At 43.2% G+C, this 20,766-nt stretch overlaps 1 protein-coding gene across 1 annotated transcript in view; it reads left to right on the top strand.

The window, feature by feature from the left end:
- The window catches only part of LOC135220544 (dolichyl-phosphate beta-glucosyltransferase-like), a 118,748-nt gene that overhangs the window by 8,987 nt on the left and 88,995 nt on the right, over positions 1 to 20,766 (top strand). The window contains exon 2 of the mRNA XM_064257734.1: positions 1,340 to 1,420. Coding sequence (XP_064113804.1) covers positions 1,361 to 1,420 — 60 coding nt within the window. The 5' untranslated portion in view covers positions 1,340 to 1,360. The remainder of the gene's footprint in view (positions 1 to 1,339; positions 1,421 to 20,766) is intronic.

Raw genomic sequence — 20,766 nt, 5'->3', positions numbered from 1 at the left:
GTTGGTATGTTGATTTGTTTTTAATCAATATTCGTAAGTGGATTTTTGTTTTTATACCATACATTCAACTCTTTGTACATTGTACTCTTTTGTAAAGCACTCTTTCTATATACGGGAATTATAAATTCCTTGAAGTTTTGCCTTCTGAAACATAAATAATGTTCTCATTATGTATAAAAAATTAATAATAAGTAAGAAGAATAAAAATGCAGTGAGTCCGTATATAAATTTATTTAGTCCATAACGCTTTTGTAATAATGGTATAGTCTACGGCTATTATGGACTCTTGCTTGTAGATTTAAAAACACTTTAGTCCGGGATCAGCCTTTTGGTCCGAACTTTGGGGAGGTACAATACGTCCCAAGAAGTTCAGGATTAAGCCGCCTTTGACCTCTCTTTATATTTTGTTTTGTTATGATTTTGCTCTTTAGGTAACGTTCCTGACAGATTTGCAAACCACACTATGAAAAATTGCCAGTAGTTAACTTGGGGCCATTCATTGTGACTGACCACCGGTATTGGGTGAGGGAGAGAAGGAGATGTATCCCCATTCCTCACTAACTTTCTCCTTCCTTGATTATGGTTTTGTTTTGTTTTTAAGGTTGTGCCTGAAGATACAGGGGAGCTTTTTGTTTTTGAGTAATCTTTTCAGTCTTTTTTAAATGTCTTGGTGGTATTTTCTTAACCGGTTGTGGTGTCTCCCCGTTTTTTTCTTGGTTTGTTTTGGGTGGAATTTGGTTTTACTGCGCCCTGAGCAGGGCCAATTATAAGTCCTTTTGTTCCGGTTACGGTCCAGTCCTCAACGGCAAGTGCTTTATTATTGTGTCCGGCACAACGGAATCCATATATCCTGTCGGTACAATAAAGGCCAGCAGACTACAATAGGCAGTAACCACTGAGTCAGCGGTCTTTAAAGGTAAGGAACCTATATCTTCGGATAATTCCAACAGTTGTTATTTTAGCTGCCATTTTCCCATCACCTAAATGTGTCAATCAGCTATATGTAACCACTGGGTAAGTTATATAAGTGAAAATGACATTTTTATAATAATATAAAGTTTCACTTATACTTACCCGGTGGTTACATAACAAAGCCCGCCCTCCTCCCCTCATATGGACAGGTAGGCATGAAACTTCTGAATTATTGTTGGAATGGTTCCTGGTACCCGGTAGAGGGCGGGAGTAGAGGGATCACCTGTCAAACCATTAGCGCTACCACGAATTTCAAATTCTGCCGTGACGTCAGGAGACGACAGCTATATGTAACCACCGGGTAAGTATAAGTGAAACTTTATATTATTATAAAAATGTCATTTTTAGGCCTTTTTCTACTTTTCAGAATCTTACCGTATAAGCCAGCATGGACATCTTCATGATACTTGCATATCTTATTGGACTAGCTGTGTTGGCTGTAGTAACAGTAAGTATGAATAGCCATATAGTAGTATCTCACTTAGGGTGATGCATGATGTCATTTGGCATCGTGGACTTTATTGTGCAAGTCATTATTTAGAAATCTTGATTTTAATTATACAATTTCCCCCATAATTATTTAGCTAAGAGTCTCACTTGCTGGCAGTTAAAAATCCTGAAATTTGTGGGTTGCGCTAATTTTCTATATGTTTTGGTTGGGTAACAGTGCCCCGCCCACTTTTGGGATGAGAGAGGAACAACTCGGCAAAGAGCTCAGTTTGTTTCTGCTGGCCGATGGCTATGGTTGTCGGTTGCAGTTATTCCTGAAATTTTTTTTACTTTAATTTTGTAATCGCAATTGGTGAAGTACTCTGTTCTTGTATTATCCGTTTTGGCAAATCATTTGGACACCGTTAGGTTCTTTGATAAAGAACTAGTTTGTTTTACTTTTGCTTTATTTTTTCTCTCCTTTTGTGACTGTTAGGTCTTAGTGTTTTCGACAATGTCAGATACAGTTTCTGCTAGCTTTAGGTATTGCGTTAGAGGTTGCAAGACCAGCCTAACCAAGGAATTGTATGATAATCACAATGTATGTACTAATGGTAGAGGGCAAATATGTTAATTTGATAATAAATTTAATGAATGTTTTGATAGGGACAAAAGGAAGTGGAAGAGTTTGGAATCTCATTTAAAGAAACTAGAGAGACAAGAAGAGAAAAGCTTTGATCAGAGCTATTTCAAAATCAGCTAGCCAGGGTTCTTCTGAATTGAATTCAGATCTGAGTATGCCTATGATATCTTTAGCTCCCGCCCCCACTTCTTTTGCTATGCTACCTTCTCCATTTGCAGGCTCCCGCACCTCCTATCGTAATCCCATCACCTGCATAGAAGAAAAGATTGATAAGCATTTTGCTCTGTTATGGAGCAGCTCGGTGTGTCTGTGAAGGTCCTGATGGACAAGGTGAAAAGTGATTGTGTTGTATCAGTCTAGGAGGTGGCTGTTCATCCCACCGATGCTCCTAGGCAAAGGTCACTGTCATACTCCCCAGCCCCCCTTGTGACCAGGAACTTAGCTGTAGTGGGGGGGCTTGCGTGGTGCAATGAAGAATTGAGCAATGGTGGTGGGGTGATTTATTCATCCCGGTAGGTACTGCCATGCCACTAAGGTCAATTCAGAGCATCCTGACTAATCCTGGTACTCTGTATCACCTCCTCCTATTTTCACAATTTCTCTCCTTCCTCTGTCCGGATGGATTTTGTTGATGACCTTAGCATGAATTTGGACTTGCTCTTACTGTTCTCTGGAGTTGAAGGAGGGTGAGTGGGACGGCATGCCTCTCCACCCGTAGAACTGGAGTACCCAACGTGTTAGAGCGAGGGGAAACTTTTTATGTCAAACCCTGCATTCAGTGCTGGGTCTGATCTCGATGGACTGATGACCCTCAAGGTACTGGATGTGGGGTGTATATCTAGGTTGTACCCCTAGGGTGCCCCAGTAAGGGAATTGCATCCTCTAAATGTGGCTCCATGGTGGGTATGGGGAAAACCTAGACGAATTTGCTATATATCATTCTATGAGGAACTTGAAACCCCAAAATCCTGATGACCATTGCACGGAACCAGACATGGAAAGGACTATTCAGTCCAGTGTGGTTACACTGGTCACCATATACTCCCATCAAAGGGAGAAGAAAATTTTGTAGGAAGAAAATCATTAGAAGAATCTGGAGGATGTGTCCCTAATGAGTTTGATAAATATCTAACCATTACATTTGAGGATAAAGTTATGAATATTTTTGAAGTACATAGGGATATTGTAAAATGCTGTGGGAGGGAACCTAAGATATTGCCACATGGTAGAAATAAGCTTTTAGTAGAGACTAGATCAGTAGAAGAAAGTGAGAAATTGAAATCTCTGAGTTTACTGGGAGGAGTTCAGAGTGAATGTAAACCACACGATAACCTTCAATCATACCAAAGGAATTATATATGCTCCTCACCTTATGATTCATCCTGAAGAGGACTGGAAGATGAACTTAAAGATCAGGGGGTATTGAAGGTGACTGAAAAAGAAAGTAAACGGGGCATTGTGTCCTATGCCACAGTTGTTATTAACCTTTAATTCTTTTAAGTTACCAAATTTTATTAAAGCAGCTTGGTACAGATATAAAGTGAAACAGTACGTGCCGAGACCAAGGAGGTGTTTTTACTGTCAGGAATACGGGCATATTATTGGATCCTGTAGATCCAAGTTGCAAGGAAACCCTGCAATTTGCATAAATTGTGGAGAAGTTGAGCATGGTGATTGCCATGCTGAACCAAATGCATTCATTGTGGGGAAGCACCACCATCCTCCCCTCGAACTCGTGTGATGTTTTCCTTTTTGAGAAAGAAATACAATATACTAGAGTCCTTGAGAAAGTTACTTTTGCAGAAGCCAAGAGAAGAATAGTACTGAAACAAATATATAAGACCAGGAGTATCTTTTGCAAGTGTTGCTGCAAATAGACAACAATTGAGAAGGAGGAAAGTTAATTCAAATACTGCTTCAAATTCATTTAGAACAGGTGGAAAAACTCAAAAAACATCCATGTAAGAAAGTAGCAACAAAAACAACTTGGGTAAAGCTCAAAATAAAATGTCTACAACTTCAATAGCATCAGCTTTGGCTGGCGTTGCACCGGCCTCTTTGGAGGCAGCATCAGCTTTGGCTGGAGCACTGGCCTCTTTGGAGGCAGCATCCAGCTTTGGCTGATGCACCAGCCTCTTCGGAGGCAGCATCAGCTTTGCTGGAGCACTGGCCTTTTCGGAGGCAGCATCAGCTTTGTCTGGTGCACCGGCCTCTTTGGAGGCAGCATCAGTTTTGGCTGGGGCATCAGCCTCTTTGGAGGCAGCTTCAGCCTTGGCTGATGCATCAACCTCTTTGGAGGCAGCATCAGCTTTGGCTGGTGCATCAATTTCTTTAGAAGCAGCATCAGTTTTGACTGGTGTGAGTAATTTGGAATTTACGTCTGTCCTTGCTGATGTGCATGCCGCTTGTGGGGAGTCGCCCTCCTTAGCTGATGCAATGGCTTCTTGGGAGCCTGGAACACCAGCTACGGAGGCAGCCAACCAAGAACCAGAAGTTGCTTCCTGTATGCAGTAGCAATGCCAGTCCCAAAAAGAAAGGAGGAGGCTGAGGGTGGCAGGCAGTCTCCCTCTAAGAAAAACAAAGTAGGATTCCCCAAATTCCTGGCAACCCTACGAAGACAAAATATCTTCAAAGAGGCCCTATTATCAAGGCCTCTAAACTCAAGTAAGTTCTTAAATTTTCTTCAGTGGAATTGTCAGGGCCTGAGAGCTAAATGGGAGGAGCTCAAAATGTTAATTTTTGAGTTGTCTCCTGTTTGTATAGCTTTGCAGGAGACTATGCTCAGCATTGATTTTATTAATTTCTTGCCCTAAAGAATATGTTGCTTACCATTCACATCTAATCAAACAATGAAACCGGGGTGGAGCAATGTTATATGAGTTGTACCTCCTGTTGTTAGATTTGCAGGAGACTATGCTCAGCAGTGATTTTATTCCTTGCCCTAAAGAAATATGTTGCTTACCATTCACATCTAAATCAAAACAATAGAAACCGGGGTGGAGCAATGTTATATGTTCGCCATGATACTCCAACAACAAGCATTTTCCTGTTAATTCTTCTTTGCAAGCTGTGCAGTGCAAGTGTTTCTGGCACGTAAATATACAATTTGTTCTGTATATCTTCCACCAAATGTAGCTTTCCCTAGTACTGATTTTTGTAATCTCATCAGCAGCTTAGCCTTCCTCTGCCTTTCATCATCCTAGGTGATATGAATGGAAGAAATCCTTTATGGGGGGGATTTAATTACTAATGAGAGAGGAAACTGCCTGTCATCCATTATTGAAAGTGAAAATGTTGGTGTTCTAAAACACTGGAGAACCCACCCATTTCCATGTACAGACCGGTACTTTAGCAGCCATAGACTTGTCAATATGTAGTGCCGATGCCATTATGGACTTTAATTGGCGAGTGATCGATGATAGGTATAGTAGTGATCACTTTCCAATTGTTTTAAGCACTGGATCAAGTCCTCCATGTTCAAGATTACCCCGTTGGAGTGTAAAAAGAGCTGACTGGGGGCAAATTTTGAAGAGCATAGTTCAATCGAAGCTACAGCAGATGAATTTGGATGCATTGAGGATGCTATGGAATTGTTAATTACTACTTTATTTGCAGCTGGACTTCAGTCAATTCCAAGAACATCAGGTCTATTTTATGCGCCGACCAGTTCCATGGTGGTCAAAGAAATGCCATGAAACCCATAGAACTATGAGATCTTGGTTTACTAGGTATAAAAGACGGAAATGTAACTATTATCTGGTAGAATTTCGTAAGGCTAGGGCAAAGTTTAGGTTTGAAATTAAAATGCACGAAGAAAATCTTGGATAAACTTCATTTCTTCCATAAATTGCAAAACTCCCATCACATTAGTGTGGAAGAAGATAAGGAAAATAGCAGGAAGTTTGTACCTAGCCAACCACCTGTGTTAAAAATAAATGGCATAAATGTAGGAGATCCAAAAGTAGTGTCAAATGAGTTTGCCCTACATTTTGCTAAAATATCTAAAAAAGATAATGAGAAACCGTATGCAAACAGCAGAAAGCCAAATGGAACAGGCATATCTTGGAGTTTCACAAACAAAATAAAGAGGAGTCATATAATATTCCATTTACTATGAGAGAATTTGAATGGGCTCTCTCAAAGTGTAAAGAATCTGCTCCTGGTCCTGATGAAATTTCATATTCTATGATCAAGCATGCTGCTCAGAATACTAAAAGATTTATCCTCAGTATAATAAACAGAATTTTATAAAGAACATTACTACCCTTTATGTTGGTTGGGAACTAGCAAGAGTCCTTCCTTTTGTCAAGCCTGGAAAGGATAGTTCTTTCGTAGGAAATTATCGTCCAATTGCCCTAACATCTTGTTTGTGTAAACTAATGGAGAAAATGGTGAATGCTCGTTTAGTGTGGTATTTAGAGCGAGGAAACTTTTTCTCTCCGGCCCCATGTGGTTTCCGCAGTATGCGATCCACTGTTGATATCTTGGTTAGAATGGAGTCTGCAATATGTGAAGCCTTTGCCTCTAAGCACCACTTTATCACGGTTTTCTTCGACTTGGAAAAAGCGTATGATACTACGTGGCGGTATGGAATTCTGAAAGTAGTCCATGAATATGGTTTAAGAGGAGAATTAGCTATTTTTATCAAGCTATTCTTAAAAAATCGTTATTTTCAAGTACAAGTAGGAGCAGTTCTGTCTGAAGTCTGTAAACAAGAAGAAGGTGTTCCTCAGGGCAGTGTGTTAAGTGTAACACTTTTTGCTCTAGCAATTAATGACATAGTAAAGACAATACCTGCTGAGGTGTATGCACACACTCTTTGTGGATGACTTTTCTTTATCTTTTGCAGCTGCACGTATGTCAGTAGCAGAACGTCATCTACAAATAGTAATAAATAAGGTAGTGAAATGGGCTGAAGTGCATGGTTTCAGATTTTCTTCATCAAAGACTGTAGCCATGCATTTCTGTAGAATTAGAGGGATACATGCAGATCCAGATTTATATGTAAATGGCCAGAGAATATCTTGTGTTAACGAAACAAGGTTTTTAGGAATGATTTTTGATACTCGGTTGACCTGGCTTCCCCATATCCTAAATCTCAGGGCTAAGTGCAGAAAATCCTTGGATATCTTGAAAGTTTTGTCAAGTACATCTTGGGGAGCAGATAGACTCCAGTTATTGAGATTGTATAAAGCCGCCTTGGTTTTATCAAAATTAACATATGGATGTGAAGTTTACACCTCGGCTACCCCAAGTCGCCTCAAGATTTTAGACTCCATTCACCATACTGGAATTAGGATTGCTACTGGAGCTTTTAGGACTTCCCCTATAGAGAGTATGTTAGTAGATGCTGGGGAAATGCCCCTAGCCTTACATACCAGACTCTTCTGGCTCGAAGCTGGTTCAGATTCCAAAGACTTCCAGGATCCCTAGTATGCCAGTCGCTAAGAAATGGAAGATTTGATAGCTTTTATGAAAGTCATCCAAAGATGCCACGTCCATATGCCTTCAGGACTGAAATCAACCTCCAAGAAACCTGAACATTCCAGACAAATGTGTACTACCGGTCAAGGCATCTGTAACTCCCCCTTGGAATTCCCAGCAGTAGAGTTTTGTAACTACTTCAATCAACCAAAAAAGAATGTCTCTGATAAAATATTACGTTATACCTTTTTAGATCATATGTCACAACATGACAATTTTATCCCAGTTTTTACTGATGGATCCAAAACCAGTGCAGGCGCTGGTTTTGGCATAGTTTTTCCGTCCTTTGAGCGTAGTGGAAGGCTTTCAAGTAATGCATCTGCATTTACTGCAGAATTATATGGAATTTTAAATACTGTCAAAGAAGTTTTAAAAAGTAATGATAAGAATTTTATTGTGTACTGTGACTCTAGAAGCGCTCTAGAGTCACTGAAAGATTTTTATTCCAAACATCCAGTAGTTTTAAGTATTCTGGAATGGTTATTTTTAGCTAAGCGGAGGGGTTTTAATATTGAATTTTGTTGGGTTCCAGCACACGTTGGAATATCTGGAAATGAACGCGCTGATGCAATTGCCAAGGAGGCTGTTTCTCGTATTGAGCCCAGATCATTTAAGCTGCCGTGCAGAGATTTATATACTCCAATTAGAGAGAAGCATAAAGTACTTTGGCAAAATATTTGGTCAAATATAACTACAAATGTAAAAATGAGAACAATTGCACCTGCAATCAATCCTTGGCAGTACGATTTTATGCCCAGAAGGTTTGAAACAGCTCTGTGCCGCCTGCGTATTGGACATACTAGCTGACACATTCCTACTTGATGAGTCGTGATCACGAACCATACTGTGAGGATTGCCTAGTTCCACTGACTGTTATGCACTTGCTGGTTGAGTGCCCCAGTTTGGTGGAACAGCGCAATCAATATCTATACTATGGGAAGGAGAATAATGTTTTTAAGTTATCAAAAATTTTAGGAGCAAATGGGATTTTTAACATGACTGGCTTGTTTGGATTTCTTTTTAACTCTGGTATTTTAGATAAACTGTAATGCTTGTGTGCGCCTTGCTTTTATTCTTATTGAAATTGTGTGTATGTATGCGAGTGTGCATGTACGTATGTTTATGGTATGTATGTATGTGTGTGTGTATATGTATGTATGTATGTATGTAATAATTTTTTATATAATTTATTTTTATATTTATTTTATAATTGCCAGTATCTTTTATCATATTTTAAAATAATTCTGTTAAATTATTATTATTAAAATTTATAGGGTCTTTTTATATATAGTTCGGCATCAATGACCTAGTTGTCACGATGCTAGATTAATATAGTATCAATCAATCAATCAATCATACTCCCCAGTGCAGGAGAGGAGTCTTACTGGTAGTCCAAGGGAGGTTGATGGGGTCTGCCCACGAGCAGTCTCCCCCTCAGTTCAACCTGTAGTCGCTTCCCAGGTTGCAATGGAGAGCCGTTGGAAAGGTCTCTCCTTGGTTGTGGGCAGATTGTTGAGTTTGAATGACTCCGCTCCACGACAGACACTAGTGGTGTTCAGGGAGCAAGTCTTGGCCGTTGAAAAGAGCTACTTCTGATGCAACTCAAGTGGTTCCTACCAAGAAGCCTGGAGATCCACGCCCTTCTTGCAGTCATTAAAACAGCCCAGAGCATTTTTCTTGTGACTGCCTCTTGGAAGTTGACGTTCCTCCGGCACCCAAGGCTCGTCATTGCTCTTCGGCTCCTCTTCAAACTCGTGTATCGGTTGTGTGTAATGCTCCTCATGCAGTTTCGGAGTGGGCGGTACTTTCGTCATCAGATGTAGTAAAGCACCCATGGTGCCCAAGCTCCCGTCAGTCAGGCAGGCTAGGTTAGGTTACCAGTTAGTGCCTGCTTGTGTCGTGCAGGAGCACCCATCAACTTCCTCTGCTCCTGCTGCTGCTGCTTCTGCTGTTGAGACAGTAGATCCCATTCATTTGAAGCTCGACAGAATTCTTCTTTTCCTGAATAAGCCTTTTTCTTCAGTTCAAGCTCCCACGATTCCGTTAGCGCCTGCGATGGTCCAACAAGCACCCACAACAGTTCAGCTAGCGCCAGTAGTGGTCGAAGCTTTCTCGCCATCATCTCCTCAGATGCCTTGAGACGCTTCAGTGCTGCATATCCATCTTTTTCATGTAGACTTCTCTGTTGTCTCCTGAATCGACTTTTGTTATGGTTATGCCTTCCTCAAACCCCTCTAATGTGCCAGAGATGGTGTTATGTTCCTCAGCTAAGAAGGCTTTTAAAGAGATAGACGCCTGGCTCGCTGAAAAGAGGGAACAAGGCAAGACCTCTTTTTGTTTTCTGCCTTCTCAAATTTCCAGGTGGAGATACTTGTCTTTAGCTATGTGTTTCAGTATGATGACTTTTGTTTTGACGTATTAATCCATTGTTTTTGTGCATGCAACTTCCCCGGCAGATATATACTTAGCTATAGTCTCCAACGTCCCCGACAGAAATTCAAATTTCGCGGCACACGCTACAGGTAGGTCAGGTGATCTACCCTCCTGCCACTGGGTGGCGGGACTAGGAACCATTCCCATTTTCTAATCAGATTTTCTCTGCCGCCGGTTCCAGCAACACCGTTGTTGGTTCCTCCTGACCTGATTTTCATATTTCGTTTGCCGTTGATCTTCTTGGACTGTCTTTTGGTGAAGTATTGGATCGTTGGCTTGGCTTACGCTACTGTGGATTGTTTTTGAATTACGCTTTTGGATTTTTCTTATAATGTCAGACTCTGCTAATGTATATAGAGTGTGTGTGAATGAAGGATGTAAGGTGAGGCTACCGAAGGGTTCGGTAGACCCTCACACTGTATGCATGAGGTGTCGGGAGAATGATTGTTCTTTGACTAATTCTTGTAAGGAATGTGAGAGTCTAAATGAGGAAGGATGGAATTCTCTGTCTTCTTATTTGAGGAAATTAGAGAAAGATAGAATTAGGAAGGCTTCTTCTAGAAGCGCTAGTAGGTCTCGTTCTAACGAGCCAGTTGAGGGAAATTTAATTCCTATCCCAAATGTAGTTCTAGCATCCTCTCCTACAGTTTCAGCTCCTTCTCCCTTCACCGAACCTGTGGATTCGTCTTTGGAGATGGCTAATATGAAAGCCGCTTTACGCAGGATGGAGCTTCAAATGCTTGCTTTGGAAGGTAAGAGTGCTGTGTCTAGTGAGTGCAGTGTTCCCAGTGCAGTGGAGGGGGCGTCTGATCGGCTTCGCAACGCTCCCAGGTCTAGACCTCTTCCAAACTCCCAGGCCCAGTGGAGGAGGAATGTCAAAAACTGTAACGAGGTTGTGGAGAATCCCCACCGGTCAGGCGTCCCTTCGGCAGGTTCTGTTGTTACTACCCAGACTGCCAGGGATCGCCACAGTAAAGGCGTCCTAAAACAGTGCTTTTCGTCTAATGATTCGGCTTCTCCTAAGCGCGGATGGAGTTCGGCTGAGGAGTCGCGTCCCTTGAAGAGGTCCTGGAAGGCTCCCAGCAGTATGTTGGACTCCAGCCCGGAGCGGTTCCCAGAGGAGTCTCCTGCGGACAGGAAGAGAGCCAGGAGAGCCCCAGTCAGCCCTGCTCCTAGTACGGCACTTCCTTCCTCTTCTAAGCCTCTTTCTCCTTCTTTGGACGCGGACCAGGAGAGTTCTACCAAGAGGATCCTTATCAATCTGCAAGAACAGATTTCGTCGTTGGTGGGCGCTCTGGTTAGAGATCCTCCTCGCAGGAAGGACGTCTCTCTTCCTGTTAAGAAGTCTAAGCTCCCTCCTCGCAAGCGGAGCGCCTCTCGAGACAGGAGTTTTTCTCCGAGAAGCTCTAAGCGCCTCTCCCCTGTTAGGTGCTCTCATCCTGGCAAGCACGATTCTCCAGACAGGAGTTTTTCTCCTGACATATGCGCCTCGCCGCGCAGCCGCTTTTCTCCTCTTAGAAGCGACTCCCCTTGCAGGTGCACCTCTCCTAGCAAGCTCTCGACTCCGACCAGGCGCATGGCGCCAGACAAGTGCGCGGTACCAGCCAGGCGCACGGCGCCACCCAGCCGCGAGGTGCCACCCAGCCGCGAGGCGCCAGCCAGGTGCTCTTCGCCAACTAAGCACTCTCCTTCCTGCAGCCGCGCCTCTCCTCGCAGACGCGTTTCTCCTGTTAGAAGCGCCTCTCTTCACAGGCGCTCCTCCCCAAGCAAGCTCTCGATGCCAGCCAGGAGTGCGGCACCAGCCAGGCGCTCTTCGCCAACTCTGTGCTCTCCTTCCTTCAGCCGCGCCTCTTCTTGCAGGCGCACCTCACCGGACAGGTACTTGGCGCCTGGTAGACGCTCCTCTGCTGATAGAGGCGTCTCTCCTACCAGACGTCCTTCTCCAATCAGACACTCAGCTTCCTCCAGAGCTGGTTCTCCTTACAGGCTTGCATAGGAAAAAGTCTTATCACACGAAAGGATTCGTGTTGGGTTAGGAGAGGACTTCGAAGAAGTTTCAGAGGAGGAAGCTCCAAGAGTAGCAGCTCTTTCTGACTACAACATTTGGCGGCCCTGCTGGTACAAGAATTCGGGGATTCTCTCAGCCCAGCTGCTCCTCCCCCTCCTCGGTCTCTGTTCTCCAGCACAAAGACAGCGAAGAGTTCCTCCTTCTTGAAAATGCGCCCTACCTTTTCAATGAAGAAAGCTCTGCAATCAGTAGGGGATTGGTTCAAGTCGAAAGAAGAGGCAGGGAAGACAGTTTTTTCTTGTCCTCCCTCCAAGCTCTCGGGAAGGCAAGGAATATGGTATGAGACAGGAGAGCCGATGGGGTTGGGACTCCCATCTTCAGCTGAGGCGGACTTCTCTATCTTAGTAGATTCCGCAAGGAGGCATTCTCTTCCCATGGCCAAGACAACGTGGGGAATGACGGAGCTGGACCATTTCCTCAAGGGACTCTTCCGTGTACTGGAAGTGTTAAACTTTTTAGATTGGTCCCTTGGGGCATTGGCCAGGAAAACTCTCGATCCAGAGTTTTTAGGAACTGAGGTTCTGAACAGCGTTTTGTCCTGCATGGATAAGGCAGTCAGGGACGGATCGGGGGAGTTAGCTTCTCTCTTCGGGGCAGGAGTCTTGAAGAAGAGAGCGGATTTTAGCTCTTTTCTGACGAAATCCGGATCCCGGTCCAGGGGGCGTCCTTACTTTATGCCCCTCTTTCCAGCTAATTGTTCCCTATCAAGTTGGTGAAGGATATTTCTCACTCCCTGATGGAGAAGGCGACTCAGGATCTGTTAGTGCAGTCTGCATGGAAGGCGAGACCAGCGGCCTCCTCCGTCAGGAAGGAGAGTCTTCCCACTCAAGCGCCCTTTCGAGGGGGCCCTTCTCTCAGAACCTGTTTCAGAGGAAGAAGACCGCAAAAGCGTGGTAGGTCCTCTATCAGGCCCTTCAAGATGGCTAAATAGGATTCTAGTCCTCCAGACGTCAGTAGGTGCCAGACTTCTCAATTTCGCAGAAGCCTGGGCACAGAGAGGAGTGGACAACTGGTCCCTCTCTATTTTGAGAAAGGGATATCTCATCCCCTTCAAGGAAAGGCCGCCCTTGACTTCATCTCCAAGGGAACTTCAGCCAGATACAAAGACCCCGTTCTGTGGCGAACCCTTCTTCTAATGGTGGACCAAATGCTGGAGAAGGAGGCCATAGAACCAGTTCAGGATCCCCACTCCCAAGGATTCTACAATCGCCTGTTCCTCGTGCCAAAAGCCTCGGGGGGGAAGGAGACCTGTTCTGGCTGTAAGCGCCTTGAATCGCTTTGTGAAGAAGAGGAAGTTCTCCATGGAGACAACTTCTTCAGTTCTCGCTGCTCTTCGTCCGGGAGATTGGATGGTTTCCCTGGACCTTCAGGACGCGTACTTCCATGTACCGATTCATCATTCCTCAAGGAAGTATCTGAGGTTCATGGTACAAGGGAAGATCTTCCAGTTCAGGGCTTTGTGCTTCGGCCTTTCGATGGCTCCACAAGTATTCACGGGGCTCATGAAAAATGTAGCCAGGTGGTTACATCTGAAAGGGGTGAGAATATCTCTTTATCTGGACGACTGGCTTATTCGGGCGGAGTCGGAGATTCGATGTCTGGAGGACTTACGTACAACCTTAATGATGACCCAGTCACTTGGACTACTGGTAAACCTCGAGAAGTCCCAGATGGTCCTCAGCCAGAACCTTGTGTATCTGGGGGTTCGGATGGATTCTCTGGGTTTTCGTGCATTTCCATCCCCGGAAAGACTAGAACGGGGTATGGAAAAAGTGACAGCCTTCTTAGAGAAAGAGCGAAGCTCCGCGAGGGAATGGCTGAGTCTGCTGGGGACACTTCCTCGCTGGAACAGTTCTTCTCTCTAGTAAGGCTTCACTTGAGACCCCTGCAATTTTACCTGAAGAAGATGTGGGATCAAAAGTCAGGAGACCTGGCGGACTCCTTCCCGATCCTAGAAGGGGTAAAAGAGGAGCTGAGTTGGTGGTTACCTCCACTCAGATTGAGCAAAGGCTTGTCTCTTCTGAAGCCGAACCCGCACCTAGTGTTGTTCTCAGACGCGTCAGAGTTGGGATGTGGAGCAACACTAGGGGCAAAGGAAGTGTCAGGCACCTGGAAGGGGGACCAGGTGAACTGGCACATCAATGTGAAGGAGCTATATGCAGTCTTTCTGGCCCTAAAGTGGTTCGAGTCAGAAGTCAGAGGTGCGGTGGTCCAAGTCAATTCGGACAACACCACGGTTCTGGCATACATCAAAAAAACAAGGAGGGACACATTCCTTCTCCCTGTACGAGACAGCAAGAAACCTGCTTCTATGGGCGGAGGAGAGAGAGATTATGCTTCTCACCAGATTCGTTCAGGGAGAGAAGAATGTAAGAGCGGACCTGTTGTGCAGGAGAAACCAAGTCCTCCCAACAGAATGGACTCTCCATCAAGACGTTTGTCAGAGGTTGTGGAAACTTTGGGGCAGACCACACCTAGATCTTTTTGCTACGGATCGAAACAAGAGGCTGGACAGCTTTTGCTCCTCCATAGTGGATCCGAGAGCAATAGCAGTAGACGCTCTCCTCTTAGACTGGTCAGGGATAGATGGTTACGCGTTTCCCCCATTCAAGCTTGTAGGGGAAGTAGTGAGAAAATTCGTTTCCTCTTTAGGAACGAAACTTACCCTGGTCGCTCCTTTTTGGCCCGCTCAAGAATGGTTCACAGAGGTACTGGAATGGACGGTGGACTTCCCCAGATCTCTTCCACTCAGGAGAGATCTGCTCAGACAACCCCACTTCGAGAGGTTCCACAAAAACCTCCCCGCTCTCTGCCTGACTGCCTTCAGACTATCGAGAGACTTGTCAGAGTGAGAGGCTTTTCGCGCAAAGCTGCTAGCGCGATCGCCAGAGCCCGCAGGTCTTCAACCTTGCGAGTATACCAATCGAAGTGGGAAGTTTTTCGGAGATGGTGCAGGTCGAAGAAGCTATCCTCATCCAATACCTCTGTGACCATTATTGCTGACTTCCTTCTCTTTTTAAGAGAAGAATGTAATTTAGCCGTGTCTACGATTAAGGGCTATCGTAGTATGCTATCCGCTGTGTTCAGGAACAGGGACCTGAAGATCGCGGAAGATAAAGACCTGCATGACCTCATCAGATCTTTTGAGACCTCTAAGAGAAAGTGTTCTCAACCTCCTAGCTGGAACTTGGATGTAGTTCTCAAATTCTTGATATCAAGCAAGTTCGAACCTCCTCATCAGGCATCGTTCAGGGACCTGACTAGGAAGTCCACCTTTTTCTTTCTGGCATCATTCGCCAAACTGCTTAAGAGAGTTAGCGAGTTACAAGCTCTGGACGCTAGAGTAGGGTTTAAAGGTGACTCAGCTATCTGCTCCTTTAAACCTTTATTCCTAGCAAAAAATGAGAATCCCTCGAAACCCTGGCCTAGAAGTTTCGAGGTCAAAGGACTCTCACCCTTAGTGGGGAGAGAGATAGAAAGGTCCCTATGCCCTGTCAGGACACTTAAATTTTACCTGCAAAGGAAGAAGAAACTTAAGGGCAGTCTTGAGAGTCTCTGGTGTTCGGTCAGGGACCCTTAAAGGCCCATCTCTAAGAATGTTCTGGCGTTCTTTATGAGAAGCGTCATAACGGAGGCACATGCGACGTGCAATGACGAACAGTTTCAGCAACTTAGAGTGAAAGCGCATGAAGTAAGGGCCATTGCGACATCTCTGGCGTTTCAGAAGAACATGTCTCTGAAAGATATTCTGGCCGCTACTTACTGGAGATGCAACTCTGTATTTGCATCTCACTACTTGAGAGACGTAAGAGTAACTTATGATAAGTGCTTCTCGCTGGGGCCCTACGTATCTGCGGATTCGGTGCTGGGACAGGGAGCTGAGACTAATCCTTGCTAGTTTAGTTTAGTTTTTTAAATTTTGGTGGTGTGTTTTTATGGTTGTTTGAAAGGTTAGGTGGTAACTTCTTTCAATCGTAGTTCTAACTCGGGTTAGATGGTCAGGTGGTCGGGATTGGTTTTTGTGCTCCTTGATAGTGCCAGAGGCAAAGGCTTTGTCATGTAAGTGGGCTAGTCCCCATTGACAAAGATCCTAATAAGGTTCTGTCGCATAAGCGGGTAAGCCCCCATTGACAAGATCCAGAAGAGCTCTCAGTCATAGGTCAACACCTCGCTGAGGCTCTTGAGGCAAAGCAGACTCATAGACAGTATCCATGAAGTCTTCTTTGGGGGGGGGGCCCAATTTCCAAAAGGTTAAGAACCAAACAAAGTATTTGACCTACAACATGTGTTGTTTCCTGTTTATTTCTGTATTTTTAAGCTGTCTCTTACCCTCCACCAAGGGTGCCAATCAGCTAAGTATATATCTGCCGGGGAAGTTGCATGTACAAAAATGATATTGTTATGACACAATCAAGTTTTGTGCATAGTACTTACCCGGCAGATATATACGATTAATGGCCCGCCCAGCCTCCCCTCAGGAGACAGGTGGAAGAGAAAATCTGATTAGAAAACGGAATGGTTTCCTAGTCCCGCCACCCAGCGGCGGGAGGGTAGATCACCTGACCTACCTGTAGCGTGTGCCGTGAAATTTGAATTTCTGTCGGGGACGTCGGAGACTATAGCCAAGTATATATCTGCCGGGTAAGTATGTACAAAACTTTATTGTATCATAACAATATCATTTTGATTCCTTGGTTGTATATATCATGGACTGACTCGTTTCTACGCGCCTCAGCAAGACTGTTACTTAATAAACAATGCTACTTTATATGATGTATCATTAAGACATCCTACCATATAACATGGTGGCAGCGAAAGCAAGTTTCCAGAATGTATACAGTAAGAGTCGGCACCAAATTTTAGAGATAAGAGGCTAAAATTGTTGTTTTGAGTTCGACTGTGTTGTCTCCAAGTTGATTTGGTGTGTAGCGACATTCCGATGATCAACACTTTTGACATATACCGTAAATGTGAAGGATTGCAGTCATCAAGAGGATATAACTTGGATCCAGGTATGATAATTCATGTATGCAATATAGTATATGTGCAGTGATCATAGACATTAACAGGAGCCTATGCAACCACCGAATCATCAAAGACGCCGTCGCATGCTGCTGTTCTGAGTTGCCGATGCACAATGATTACCCAAGATGTTTGATAAGAAGCTGATGTACGATGACTACCGATGTGTGATAGCATTGCTGATACTGCCAGGCCAGGATGAAGTTTTTACGTAATTAATAAACAGCCATCTGTATATCCGACAGTTACCATGTTTATTGATTGATAATTTATGCCCATATTTAGTAATTAAAGAGATGTGATTGATACTTTTTTATGGTCTTTGTATGAAACTAACATATACAGTACCATAGCCTAACTAGCCTAACCTATGTGATTGATACTTTTTTATGGTCCTTTGATACTAACCTGTTTAGAGATTCTGCTGTTATTCAGTCTGCTTTATTGATCTTGAAGATAATTAATGTTAGCTGGTATTGCCCAAATTGTTGCTGTCCTGTAAAGATTTATTCTTGTTTGTGTTGATGCCTACAACAAAATATTTCATATTTTGTCAATATTAATGTATGAATGGTAGCAAGATCATGATATTTTTTTATACAATTGTATTATATATCTCTGCTCAGAGTTTGAGGAGTTGTAGAGTAATGAACTAAGGTTCTTCTGGAGAATAGGATATAATTTTGAGATTATGAAAATTTGCTGAAATAATAATTTTCATGGAAAAGAACCTAAGATTAAAACAAATTTTTCTGTCTTTACAATGTACTTGTGAATAAGGGTGCTTAAACAATTATGACTAAAGTGTAGAATTCCTAAATTGGACTGGTCACAGGTGGACCAATTAAGTGCTTTTAATGAACGGAAGGATTTCCTTGAAAGTTACTTATTTATCAATAAGCGCCTCAGTGGTGTGGTTGGTATGGTGTTGGTGTACCACCCCAGTGCCCGCAAGTTTGATTCTCTGGCATTCCATTGAGGGTTCCATGCAACGTAAAAACACCATACAAACAAAACAAACAAAGGTTGAAGCTGAAAATCAATGGCACTATATAAAGCTTTCTGCTGGGTCACAAGAAAAGCAGTTATAAGATTCTTGGCAGTTGACTGATACTCGGAAGAAATATCCAGATGTTATTTTTAGGAAGTTTGCTGATCATCTTGTAGGTACACAGAATAAATGGGTGATGAGGTTAGAGCTGGCTTCGATGTCTCAAAGTGAGTCAGAATCAGTTGAAGATTATATTTGCAGGTTGAAGGCAAAGGCCAATAGCTGTAGGATGAACAAATAATGTTTCAACTGATAAAGGGCATCAAGTGGTCAGAAGCACGAAGGAAGATGATCTGTAAGGGGAATGCTCAAACCCCTAATGATGCTATTGAGACAGCACAGAATTTCCAAGCAGCACTCAAATACTTCCTTATTTGAGTAAAGCACGCCCATGAATGCTATCAAAAGAGAACGAAGCCATCCAGTCCAGCAGAAGAGCTGCAAGTATTGTGGATTCCATCATCCTCCAAGGAGATGCCCCGCCCATGGGAAGAAGTGCCAGAAATGCAGTAGAATGAATCACTTTGAGGGTGTCTGTCAGAGTATGAAAAGTCATTCACTGTCCCGCAGATGAAGCATGTCAGGGCCAGGTCCAAGGAAAGGACCAGAGAGACATGTGAAAAAACCCAAGTCCACAGTTTAAGGAAAGTGACACTCAGGGTCGAGGCCGATACTGGATCCAACAGTAGCATCTTAAGATGCTACCCTATAAGATGTCTCAGACAGATGTACCCAAACGCTAATGGAAATTTTACAGGGTTACTGAAACCAACTTTAGCTAAACTTACAGCCGTGAATGATACAAACATTCAATAATATGGAGCTATAGAAATACGTACCAACAAGTCTGGATATGTCCCCAGTTGTCGATTTACTTTTTTATGCCTGTGATACCAATGGACCAGCAATTCTGTTATGTGATGCCTGTGAGAGACTAGGAATTATTGCTACAAAGGAAAGCAAGAATATATCGAGTGTCAAGGAGGAACATGAAAACTCGAGGCCTACTCCTATACCTGATTTACAAGCAATGTGCAATTTGTACCCTAAATGCTTTGGAGATATTGGTGAGATGAGGGGCGAATACCACATTGACTTACAACCCCAATCTTGCCCTGTAGTCGTTCCATCGAGAAAGTACCTAATTCAGGTAAGAGATGAGATAATTGCAAAAATACAAGAGTTGGAAAATATGGGTGTTGTGAAGAAGTGCCCAGAGGATGAGACATTTGAGGGGATACATGCTTTAGCCTTTAGGAGGAAGACTTCTGGTGAATTGCGGGTATGTCTTGATCCCAAGCACCTGAATGTTGCACTAAAGAGGACTTTTCATAAGATACCCACATTAGTTGAGATAGCACACAACATGACAGGAAGTGTCCTTTTTTCAAAATTGGACGCCAAAAATGGCTATTGGTCACTCAAGCTTGATGAAGAGAGCAGTAAACTTTGCACTTTCCAGAGTCCAGCTGGGAAGTATCGTTTCCTCCGCCAGCCTTTTGGACTTAGTGTTCTACAAGACATTTTCCAGTGTCGGATGGATAAGATTCTTGGAAAAGTAGGAGAGGGAGTACAGTGGGCCCCCCTTATTCGCGTTCTCCGGATTTGCAGACTCACACATTCGCGGATTTCTCTCAGGAACGTTTCCCCGCATTATTCGGAGAAAATTCGCGCATTCGCGGTATTTTTCTATGAGAAATATCCACAAATTCCTGTTTTTTTTTATCAATTTCATCATAAAATGCATCTATATATATATGTATATATATATGTATATGTATATATCTATATGTATATATAAATGTATATATATATGTATATATATATATATATATGATATATATATATGTATATATATCTTGGAGGAATAATGAGAGGAGACGCCTTGCTGCGGGATAAGTGAAGCCACTCAGGTCGCTGGCCGCCATATTGGGACTGGCAACTGAATCCCTGGGTCGACCGTAGGTATGCGACCTTGGGATGACCAAGGTGTAATACTTTTTATTTTTTATATGCTATGTTATTTTAATTCATTCTTTTAGTTTTCTTGTGTGCGTACCCTTCTGCTAACGGTACGCATAATTTTGTACTCCATTTTATCCGCAGACAGTTAACACGTTTTACAGAAACTATAATGCCTTGATGAAAAATAAGTGAATTTGAGGAAAGTGAAGCTACTATTAAATTCATTAGGTATTCAACACCTTATTTGACATATCAATTCTCGAAATCTAAATACCAAAGGAATTCAAAGACCAACTCAGAAGAATAATGCAAGTGATATTAAAGATTTTCTAATAAAAGCAGAAACATATATCGGATCTTTGAGACTTCAGGATGGTAAAGACATCTTAAAATACGATCGAAAAACTGGTTTAATTGGCTTTCTCTATTGCATACGAAGTCTTCAGATTCTGTACGAACCTGTATTGCATCAGATGGTGGGCCTTTACAATTTTTGATGACCTACAAATTCAGTCAGGATCATATTGAACTATTCTTTGGTCAAGTAAGAAGTATGGGAGGCCATAATGATAATCCAAAAGCGAGATAATTCTCTGCTGCTTACAAAAGGCTACTTGTACATAATGACTTAATGCCATCAGAGTCGGTGCCCATATCAACTGCTTCAAGCAGCATAAAAGAGCAGGTTGCAGTAAGGAA

Source organism: Macrobrachium nipponense, chromosome 2 (assembly GCF_015104395.2).
Source record: "Macrobrachium nipponense isolate FS-2020 chromosome 2, ASM1510439v2, whole genome shotgun sequence".
Taxonomy (NCBI): domain Eukaryota; kingdom Metazoa; phylum Arthropoda; class Malacostraca; order Decapoda; family Palaemonidae; genus Macrobrachium; species Macrobrachium nipponense.
The sequence above is the reverse complement of the archived record's forward strand: the minus strand, read 5'-3'. Positions and strand labels throughout refer to the sequence as shown.